General features: G+C 41.0%; 1 protein-coding gene, 1 long non-coding RNA gene and 2 other non-coding genes across 4 annotated transcripts in view; 1 reads left to right on the top strand and 3 right to left on the bottom strand.

The window, feature by feature from the left end:
* Positions 1-1,258: 1,258 nt before the first annotated feature.
* LOC123067876 (uncharacterized) lies at positions 1,259-2,746 on the top strand. Its single transcript, XR_006431552.1, has 2 exons — positions 1,259-2,104; positions 2,200-2,746. It is a non-coding gene; the product is annotated as an uncharacterized lncRNA (long non-coding RNA).
* Positions 2,747-3,456: 710 nt separating this feature from the next.
* TRNAS-CGA (transfer RNA serine (anticodon CGA)) lies at positions 3,457-3,538 on the bottom strand. The gene has a single exon. It is a non-coding gene; the product is annotated as a tRNA-Ser (tRNA).
* A 4,735-nt stretch (positions 3,539-8,273) lies between these two features.
* On the bottom strand, positions 8,274-8,355 carry TRNAS-CGA (transfer RNA serine (anticodon CGA)). Its single transcript has one exon. It is a non-coding gene; the product is annotated as a tRNA-Ser (tRNA).
* Positions 8,356-8,863: 508 nt separating this feature from the next.
* LOC123067864 (probable beta-1,4-xylosyltransferase GT43E) overlaps positions 8,864-10,812 on the bottom strand; it is a 4,600-nt gene continuing 2,651 nt past the window's right edge. Inside the window, exons 3-4 of the mRNA XM_044490474.1 lie at positions 9,973-10,222; positions 8,864-9,463 (exon numbers count right to left, since the gene is read on the bottom strand). Coding sequence (XP_044346409.1) covers positions 9,296-9,463; positions 9,973-10,222 — 418 coding nt within the window. The 3' untranslated portion in view covers positions 8,864-9,295. The remainder of the gene's footprint in view (positions 9,464-9,972; positions 10,223-10,812) is intronic.

The following is a 10,812-nucleotide window of genomic DNA, read 5'->3' as shown; positions in this document are numbered from 1 at the left end:
TCACAGGGCCATTCATGTAACTGACAGTTAATGCCACACGAGTGGTGACCTGTTGACCAGGAGAAGCAGACCTTGGGTGGCGTCGGCAGATTCCAAATGGAGCTGTCAAAAATGCCAGGTGTGTCCTAGCTGAGTTAATTAACAGCACAGCACAGCACTGCTGCACACGATCAAGTTGACCTCAGAGATAGTTAGCCAGCAGTGTCAGATCCATAGCAGTACACATCAAATTGATGGAAGATCTATCTAGCTGTGAGCTTTCATGGGCGGCTCAGAAACCCAGGAAGGCCGGCCGATCAAGCCGCATCTCTCTGTGTGGAGCTTCCAGCTGTTCATATCTGTAGATAGAATTAGGATCTAGTTGATCTGACGTTTCCAGCTATGGTAACTAGATTCGCAGTGTTGTATCTCAAGTTAAAAATTTGGAACTGCTCCTGCACCAGATGAGCTCGGCTGCTGTGTCAGCATCCCAAGCAAAACAACTCTCCTGGATTCTCATTCCAATGCTAATCCTTGTGTCTGCTCGTCGGTGCAAAAGCTAGACCTTCTTCCAAAGTCACACTGTTGCCCCAGTGCTAGTTGGACAGTGGAACCGCGTAATGTTCAAGATGCCTTTCTCCAAAAAACATTCGAACATGCCAAACTGGAAGTAACAGCATTGCTGGAACACAACTCTTGTAGGGGGGCAATCATATATTCATATTCATAGGAGAAGTGAGCAGGGGTATTATTATTATTATTGCCTATTGTTGTTGTTGTTTTTTTGCATGCATCGTTTGACTCTTGAGTAGATGAATTTCCGAACTGCAAAATGTAGCCTAGGAAAACACAAAGAAGGATCTTTGACTATTTATATCCATAGGAGAAGCGGGCAGGACACATAAGAAGATGTGTTCAAGGCTGGGTATGATTGTCATTGGCTTGTTGTTTGTTGTTTTACATGCATTGTTTGACTCTGAGTAGATGAATTTCCTAACTGTAAAATGTAGTCTTGGAAGGCACAAAGAAGGATCTTTAACTATTTAGTGTGAATAGACAATTAATCATCCATAAAAATGTACCGACAACATTCTAATATGGGAGTACCGAAGATCTTAACAATCTGTTTTTCAACCTATGTTAATTTGTATTCTTACTGGTTCTGAACCCTTTTCAGGCTGATCAGATCTGGAGATGGAATTCTTTCATTTGATCGGTTTTCTTCTGACTCATGGCATGAATAAATGGAGAGTACCAAATGATAAGGTATTGTGTAGGCTTTTGCAGTTGCAACCATGTTTTCTGTGTATTCTCTGTAGCTAGCGTGATATACGTATGCTTCTTTCTCCTTCATCATCCCTGGAGGGCCCTATCTTGGTGCTTTTGAAGTAGTGATTTTTGGTTGAAGTAGATCGTTTCTCTGAAGTGTTGTAGCAGTTACTTTCAGGTTTCAAGGCTTTCCTGTGTGTAAATCATTCTTCCTTGGCTGATGGTAGCAAGTAACATCTGGAGTTCATTATCCATTGGAATCTTGTACAGATTAGGCTGTGGGCTCTTTGCCACTGGAGACATAAGAATAATAAAGCTGAGATCGCTATTCCTAATTAATGGGTAACAAAATGAAGCAGATACTGATAATGTGTACTCTTTTAAAGTCATTCCTAACCAGAGCAGTTTGCATTATAGCAACCCACTCTGCAAAAACCGATATGTGCATGAAGCAAAAATTTCGCACTGCACACTTATAGTTTATTTGATGGCCAGCACGACTTTTTTATTGATTTGAAAAGGAACATTACAATGGCTCCTTTTTTTCTCTTCTGATTACCCAGCGAAAGAACCGGTACTAACAGCGTAGCCACGGGGTCGCAAGGAGACAAATTGTAGGCATACATTTCGGATAATTCTATTTGCAAGTGCCTGTGCTCCTTATTTTCAGGTCAGTTTACTGTTTTCTAGAATCTATACTGCTTCTTGGCTACTTTTCTTTGTTCCCTGCAGGGAATCAAGCAGTTCTTCGGCGGGGTAAGAGCCTCACAATGCAAGGCAAACCATTGTTTTATGTGGCCATGTTTTTTCTTAATTTCTGGAGATTGTTGGGCAATTCTGATAAGTTAAGAAACAGGTGCGCGACCTGGCCTTTGTGTTTCTTCAGCAACCCTGAGTTGATGCCCATCTTGGCTGCTGCTCTTACCGCGGTTTTGTTATGGCTGTGATCAGAACTGAAGTGTGATAGTTGAAGAAATAAGCTCAGATATACTCTCTTCTTTTTTCGGATGCTGCATAGTGTCACGACTGGCTACTTGAGAGTCCATTGCCACGGATGGTTCTGGAGCCAACAATTCCAGTGACCCGCCGGATATCAGAAGCTCACTGTCTGGCATCTCAATGCTCTCAAGCCGCGAAGGCATGCGGCATGCGGCCATTTTCAGGAAAAGGAGTTTCAGGGGGCATCAGATTATATAAACAGAAAGGATGGTAGAGGAACACGAACTGGTGATGGCTGGGCCTCTGAAGCAAAGGGCCGGGCAAGCTTCATCTGTTTTTATGTCGTGTAGAAAAATCCCGGCCCTTTTCTTTGACAAGGCAGAAGAATGATTGTGCAGCGGTGCATAACAGAAACACTCAATAGCACAAGCTGACCAGACCTTCACAAGAACCTACCGAATTAGGGTTTTCAAGGCGGTGGCGTGTCTGGCTAATGTACCATTGGGCAATGGCATATTATAGTGGCAATTACGGGATATGATCGTATCGTTCCAGGTTACCCGACGTGTTATTTTTGGTGGGCTAAAAATGCCAGGTCGGTGAATCGTCATGTAGAGAATAAGGCCCTGCTCGGCAGCTCTCCGCTCCGCAGCTTAATTTTTCAAAGTTGGCAAACTGGTGCTCCGTGCGCTTCCATATTCTACGGAGCCGGATGACTGCCCAACGGGCTCTAAGTTTGCGATGTTGTGTTATGTGTGCCTCAAATTTGCCTGTCCATACCTCCAAAAGAACCGTGTGAAAGAAGAAAGTAACGATCGACTGTATCAAACACTAGCACCAACACAGCCACACATGCATGTACTGAGTTTCTGTTTGGGGGACAACTTTCAGTTCAAAGTCTGCTACAAGTCACACAAAACTGTTAAACTGTGATACTCCGTGCATACCGCCTTTCGCCGCCTTTCGCCAGAAGTCAATCATTTCGGGCAATTTCAGAAGCCAAGAAACTTGGGATACCGCAACTTAGTAAATAGTTGAGGGGCAATGGTGGTAGTCAAAGTTCAGGAAGCTGATGCCCTGTATTTCACACCAGTTTTCAGAGCAAATTAACTGAGGCAACACACTGTTCATTTCATGAACATAGTTTCAATTATGCAAAGATTGCGTCAACAAAATATTATCGCAGCATATAAAAATATTTCCTCAAATCTCTAACGAATGGGGCAGTTGACAACAAATGTTCAAAAAAGGAAAAAAAAAGGAAAAAACCGTCGACAGCAGGATTCGAACCTGCGCAGGCAAAGCCCAACAGATTTCGAGTCTGTCTCCTTAACCACTCGGACATATCGACTGCTCTGACAACAGTTTAAACGTAAGTAAATATTAGAGAAATTGTACCCTGTCATTGCATTAGTGCAGTGGCAAGGTCTTCTCGTTCCCGGCCCAAAGCAAAACCGGGCCTGCACTTTTCCTTGCCCTCCCTCTTCAATGAAAAGCTCTATTTTTGCCTCTCTCTTTTTTGCGGAATAAAGCTCTATTTTTGCCATGAGCAAGGCAAAGAAAAGCTCGAAATATGCATTCATAAGATGTATTTCACCCTTCGATCTACACTGTGCCACAAGTCTACATTACGCTCGGCTAGATTTTTTTTAATTAATCGCACCCATCTACTCAACTTGATGTTTCCATGCTCCTAGACATTGTTCCTCGTCCTATTACTGTCATTGGCTATGTGTACCTTGATCTATGTCATCCGCTTACCATGAGGCAATGACATATTAGAGCGGAAATTGCGGGATTTGATTGAATAGTTATGGTAAAATGGTTGTTTTCTGTCGGCTGGTTCTAGGTTACTTTTGGTTAAATCCCTGGGTCTAAAGATGTGATGCCAGTAAGTTGTCGTGTAGAGAATAAGTTTGTGATGCGGTGTTAGAGCATCTCCAGACGAACCCTCAAAAGTGCTTAACTCCTCAAAATATGCCCTTTTGATGAGTTAAGCCGCACCTAGCCGAACCCTCGGCCGGTTTAACTCCTTAAAAAAAATTAGGTGGTTTGTCGTCGGTACTTCAAATTTGAGCGGTTGAAACAACTTCTCAGGAAAAAACCCTCTTGTGTGGCACCTCCATATCGCTCGACACCCTCCACCTCGTTGTTGTCTACGCTGATTTCTTCCCCCTAGCGTCCACCGAGCACGCTCGCGGACCTCCCGGGCCAAGTTAGATTAGCTCCGCTACGACACCGCTACCAGAATCGGACCATATCTTTGCCGCCGTGCTCTCGAGGACGAAAATGACACTGCCAAGCTTTGTTTCATCCAAATCAGAACCGGCAGACCACCGAGATGGTGTACAACACATGTGGATGAGCTAGGCGGCGCCGAAATTGCAGCCACACTGGGAAATTCTAAAAATCAGAGTTCGGTTGAGACGAGCTTGATCGGCGACGGGCGAGCATGGCTTGGAGGCGAGTCCTCTTCCTCTGAGCCCGCAGGCCATCCCCCAGCACCCATCATCCACCCGCAACCTCGCCGTTACCTCAAAGCCGCCGGTTGTGTCTGTCACCTTCTCCGCTCGTAAAGTGTTCGGTGAATTGCCTAGGTGCATTTTTTTGGCCTTTTCATTGTGTTTTACTGTTTTTGCAATCAAATTTCAATGTTGAATATTCCATAGTTTAGATGAAGAGGTTAAGGGAGATGTTCTTCGATGACTCTTTGTCAGAGAAGGAGGAGAAGACGATTATGATTTTGAAATGGCCATTGACGTAATCGTTCACAAGGACTTCTGGTGACCAAGACTAGGATCATAGTTCGCCCACTTGTACATCAATCAGTATAGAGCAGAAGGTCATGACAAGCTTATAAAGGATTACTTTGCACCCATTAACCTAGTCTGAGAAGTATTTTCGCATACTATTTCGGATGTACCGAATTCTCTTTCTCACCATTGCAAAAGTTGTTGAGGAGCATCATCAATGGTTTAAATTGAGGAGGAGTGCATCGGGAGAGATAAGTGCAAGCCCGCTGATAAAGTGTGTCATGGTTGTTCGAGTGCTTGCCCATGGGTGTTCAAATAACAACATTGATGACAATGTCCGCCCTAGGGAAGAATCAATCCTAGAGGGTGTCGGGAAGGTTTAGTTGAGGTTTTACATGGACTACCTGAATGGGCCAGCCCATAATCACGCAGGTACACGTACACCAGTTATTATTCATTTTTTTCATTTACAAAAAAATTTATAATTACATATATTCCAAAAAGCTTAATGTACTTAAGTATTTGAAAAATATTCACCGCAAATTTGAAAAATGTTAACACAGTGTAAAAAATGTTGTTAGTGTAATGTCAAAAATGTATGCAAAAAATGTTCATGACATTTTAAAAACGTTCACGCGTTTCAGAAAAAATATACATGACATTTTAAAATGCAAAAATAAGTTCCTGTAATTAAAACATAATTATGTTATATTTTAACATGCTTTACCAAAATATGTTTTTGACATTTTAAAAAATGTCTATACAATATTAAGAAATGTTTTCATAGATTAAAAATATACTTCAATGTGTATTTGAAAAATATTTAACACGTATTCAGAAAAGGGACAATTGCATTTTAACCCTAGTTGGTTCCTACCCACGGGTTTTGCCCTTACTTTTCGAGCTTGCTCAGTTTTGCCCTTACTTTTTCCGTCGAGGTCCCTCGAATGCCCTTTGACTGTTTAACCAAAACTTTAAAAATTCATAATTAATTCATATGAACTCAGAAAAATGCAAATAAGATATCAAAATGTTCAAATAAACATTAGCTTTATGTGCATATCATTTGCATTAAGGACAAAAGCACCCTTTAAACTACCTTAGGTAATTAATGTTATTAACATTATTAAAAATAAAAAGGTATAAACAATATATTTTTTTCATGAATAAAAATTACAAGCAAATGTAGGTGATGTTTCCTAAACATCCTGATATCTTATTTGCATTTTTCTGAGTTCGTATCAATTTGTTATGAAGTTTCCAAATAATGGTCAAAGTCGTTACAACATTCATAACAAGATGATACGAACTCAGAAAAATGCAAATAAGATATTTGGATGTTTAGAAAAAATCACCTACATTTGCATGTAATTTTTGTTCATGAAAAAAATATTGTTTATACCTTTTTATTTTTAATAATGTTAATAATATTAATTACCTGAGGTAGTTTAAAGGGTGCTTTTGTCCTGAATGCAAATGATATGCACATAAAGGTAATGTTTATCTGAACATTTTGATATCTTATTTGCATTTTTCTGAGTTCATATGAATTAGTTATGAATTTTCAAAGTTTTGGTCAAACGGTCAAAGGGCATTCGAGGGACCTCGACTGAAAAAGTAAGGGCAAAACTGAGCAACCTCGAAAAGTAAGGGTAAAACCCGTGGGTAGGAACCAACTAGGGGTAAAAATGCAATTGTCCCTTCAGAAAATGCTCAAAAACATGTAGTTAAAAAGGTGTTGATCATGTATTTGAAAGATATTAAACATATATTTGAAAAATGCTAAACATGTATAAAAAAATGTGTGCACTTCTATTTGGGGAATAACTTCAGGTCAAAGTCTGGTGCAAATCGATTCGCAAAAAAACAAGTCTGGTGCAAATCTCACACAAAGCTGTTAAATTTGCGCTACTCCATGCATTTCGCCAGAAGCCAACAGATTCAAAATATATTTATAAAACCCGATACTTTTCTTTAAAAATGAAACACAGAACAAAAGTTATAAGGTTCCGCATTACAGCAACACTGCCTGAGCAGCAAAAGGTGTAAGTAATCTGAGAACAACAGAAGCATTGGGGCGCAGGCCAACATTGATCATCATGCGTGAGAGAAGTTGAGTAGGCAATCTTCAGCAGCTGCCGGGTCACAGCAGTTGGATCTTCAGCAGGTACCAGATCGTTGGTAGTCCTCCTTTTCTTCAGCAGCAGGTGAGCGTTGTGACACTGGTCCCAGGTAGCTCAGCCTGCTTGTGGGCGGCAGGAATCTGTTTTTAGTTTCAGAACTTAACAGGCAGCTGTGTTCAGGTATGTGTAGTCGTTTTAAAAGGTTATCACGTGCCAGCAGTTTGTTATGGGAAAGTAATAACCAAGAAAAACATTTATGTATCCTAGGGGGAACTTGTAATTGCCAAACAGCAGGAATGAAGAAGAAATAACAGGAGAAATCCTGCTAAAGATGATGATAGCGTATAGAGATTGTCAAGTACAGGTCCCAGAGTTATCCAGCATCCGAACTAAGCTATCTTCTTCCTCGGTTAAGAATAAAGAAGAGGCAATGTCCACTATCTGAAACCATAGCTCCATGACCATAAGCCTGTCAGTGAAACCTCTCCTAAAAGAGAGCTTCAGGTGTAGCTGCTGCCCATCCCAATAAGCTCGGGAAACAACTGAAAGTATCCACCTTTCAGTGAGGGGCATTGGTGGCCAAATCTCAGGAAGCCAATGGCCTGTATCTTACGCCAGCTTCAGCACTGCACATTAACTGAAACTGACGCAACATATCGTTCATTTCATGAACATAATTACCAAGGTTGTATCGAAAAAAATGTTACAGTAGCATATGACAAGATCCGCAAAACAGAAGAAGGAAAAAAAGGTTGAATCGCCAACAGCAGGATTCGACGACACACTGTTCATTACAAGACTCTGTATTTTAGTCGACACACTGTTCAGTACATGGACATCTTTTTATTGGAATTCATTAGGCATGAACATATTTACAAAGATTGCATCAACAAAATCTTACAGTCCCCAAAAAAAAAACTTACAACAAAATCTCCAAAGTCTCTAACAAAGAGATAGTTGACAATAAATGTCCATTGCAAAAGGAAAAAAAAGGAAAAATTCAGTACATGGACATCTTTTTATTGGAATTCATTAGGCATGAACATTTTACAAAGATTGCATCAACAAAATCTTACAGTCCCCGAAAAAAAACTTACAACAAAATCTTCAAAGTCTGTAACAAAGAGACAGTTGACAATAGATGTCCATTGCAAAAGGGTTGACAATAAATGTCCATTGCAAAAGGGAAAAAAAGGAAAAATGAATTAATCGTCGACAGCAGGATTCGAACCTGCGCAGGCAAAGCCCAACAGATTTCGAGTCTGTCTCCTTAACCACTCGGACATATCGACTTCGATGCTAACACTCACTTAGGAGGCTATATCTAAGGATAGAATCGATGGCCCAGGTCCAAATGAATGCACGTATACCGGATTTCTACCACCATTTCCAGACGAGTGCCGCAAAATTGTACCTACTACGATAAAAAAATTTTTTGGAAAAACGTCGTCACAGTAACCGTCAGCGAACCACAATATTTACAGGATGGCATGCACCTTTTGCACCAAACTGGTTTAAATTTCTGCAACAAAGAGCCCAACTACTTGTGCACAGCCAGTAATGTTCGAATCACATGCTATGTTTGCTCATCATTTGCGCTACATGTTTGGTTAGGGCTTCTTATATGATAAAAGGTTCTTTTCTGGAGAGAAGATGATAAAGGTTGGGACGGCTATGACCTCACCGAGCAATCCAAAGAAATTCTTCACAGGTTTCATGTAAGCGTAATAATGTATAATTACAGGTAAAGACTCGAAAAGGATTTGCACAGCTTACAGCCTAGACGACTTCATTGCTGGGTTAACAGTTACAAATCTGTGGTATTGCATTCACTGTCAACAGCTGCAATGGCTGCAGGTTTTTACATCTGTAAACGTATCATAAACACAGAAAAAGGCCGTGGGAAAAAAATCTACAGGGCAGTATGCACCGGCGAATACGGAGGGGAAACGAAAGGCACAAAAAGAATACAGCGAGCACACAAAAATAGGAAAAAGCTGGTCAGGCAGTTCTGCTTGGCACTGCTACTAGTATGACTGACACTACGACTTTGCGGGTCCTGTTGCACGGGCTGTTTAGGAGGAGGGCAATCGGTTAGCAGCGCTGCTAGCGGGCATCGCCAAGTCGAGATTCAGATCCTCTGCACCGCCGCAAGGTTTATCATCCTTCCGGCTTGCCGAGAGAAATGATGGCCTGTAGGAGCAGAGGACTTCCGGTGGCAGGATCTCTATGTTACAGGTCCTTGACAACTTCAAGGTGGTTCCACAGCGACCATCCTGCGGGGTAGTTGAGCTGGGGAGGTTCCAAGGCGAAATTCCAGACCATGACCCGGTTGCAGTTATCTGGAAGGCCTTCTATTTGACGGTCGTTTTTAACAAGCTTCTCAACAAATCGTGACTCCTGCAATGACAGATAATCAGGTCAGTTACATGACTTCTGTTATCCATGTAAACTTTTATGAGTTATTTGTTGTATGGCTTCATATCAGATCACAAAAATAGCAATAATCCAGCATTTTCTTCGACATATACTACTGGCTATAGTTGCTTAAGATATCTTACGGATGGTTACAAGTTCTATTGATTTTGTCTTGATAGCAACTACTCCCTCCGTTCCATATTACTTGTCGCTGATTTAGTACAACTTTGTACTAAATTAGGGACAAGTAATATAGAACGGAGGGAGTATCATTTATTTTTCTAACCATCTTTTATGATATTTTATTTCATTACAGCATCACCCCCCACCCACCCCAAAATAGAATTGATAGGTGCTGGTTGCAGTTTGCTCCATGGAGATCTACAGATGGAAATTCAACTAGGCTGCAGTACGATTTTGCAGAAAGAAAGTTCCATCAAAACATAGTAATATGCTTGAATATATGAAGTTTGTATTAGGGAGAAACTCACCTGCAGACCACCTCTACCACCAGAGTGGACTATAACAGAATCCATAGCTGGGCGGTTCCACCTTTGAGGATCCCAGAGCATTGTACTGTTGAAAGCAAACCCAGAGAAACCAATTGGGAATCGACGAGGTGCACCCTTCTTCTGAATTGTGTTCCATCCAGTGATTCGGTTTCCTTTACATGTAGGCCCTTCTACAACCACCCTGTACTTACTTGCATCATGGTTCGCTACAGGCCATGCACCAACGCGCCTGCATAGAAAAGAACAAACTCATAAGAGAAAGAAAAATTACTACAGATTTCTTTGATCTGAAATCTCTGATAGGCAGTTTTAAGGCAACAAAGTCCATGATATTGTTTCACCTCCTAAACTAAATTCCTATTTCACAGGCTTTATCTTTGAATTCTACAGACAATATGTCTGTTCTCATAATAAAAGGGCTATTTGCAATCAGTACTTTTTCTCGCAAAATTGCCACCATGCTGCATAACTTCTCAAGTTTGAGCCCCCAATTTGGTAATATCATCAGTCATCACTAAGATAAACTGAAACAACAGATAATAGTACCCTGTAATATTCTTATGCCAGTGAAGACCACATTCAGGAACAGAACTGTTTGGAAATAATTGGCAAGGTACTGGCTGGAATCTGGAATCACCAATATTGTTTGCCATGAACAAAGAATCCATAGAAACCAAGAACCTCCCCATGGCTGGTTGTGTATCACTCATTGAGCAACGTGTCGGTAGGGAATGTTTTTGTGCCACTGGTACTCACTAGTATAGAACATACTTCTTATGTCCATTAAATTAAGCTAAATCCAAGTAAAGATGCATGGTT

This window comes from Triticum aestivum, chromosome 1A (assembly GCF_018294505.1).
Source record: "Triticum aestivum cultivar Chinese Spring chromosome 1A, IWGSC CS RefSeq v2.1, whole genome shotgun sequence".
Classification (NCBI taxonomy): Eukaryota; Viridiplantae; Streptophyta; class Magnoliopsida; order Poales; family Poaceae; genus Triticum; species Triticum aestivum.
Note: the sequence above shows the minus strand (reverse complement) of the source record. Positions and strands in the feature narration are given on the sequence as shown.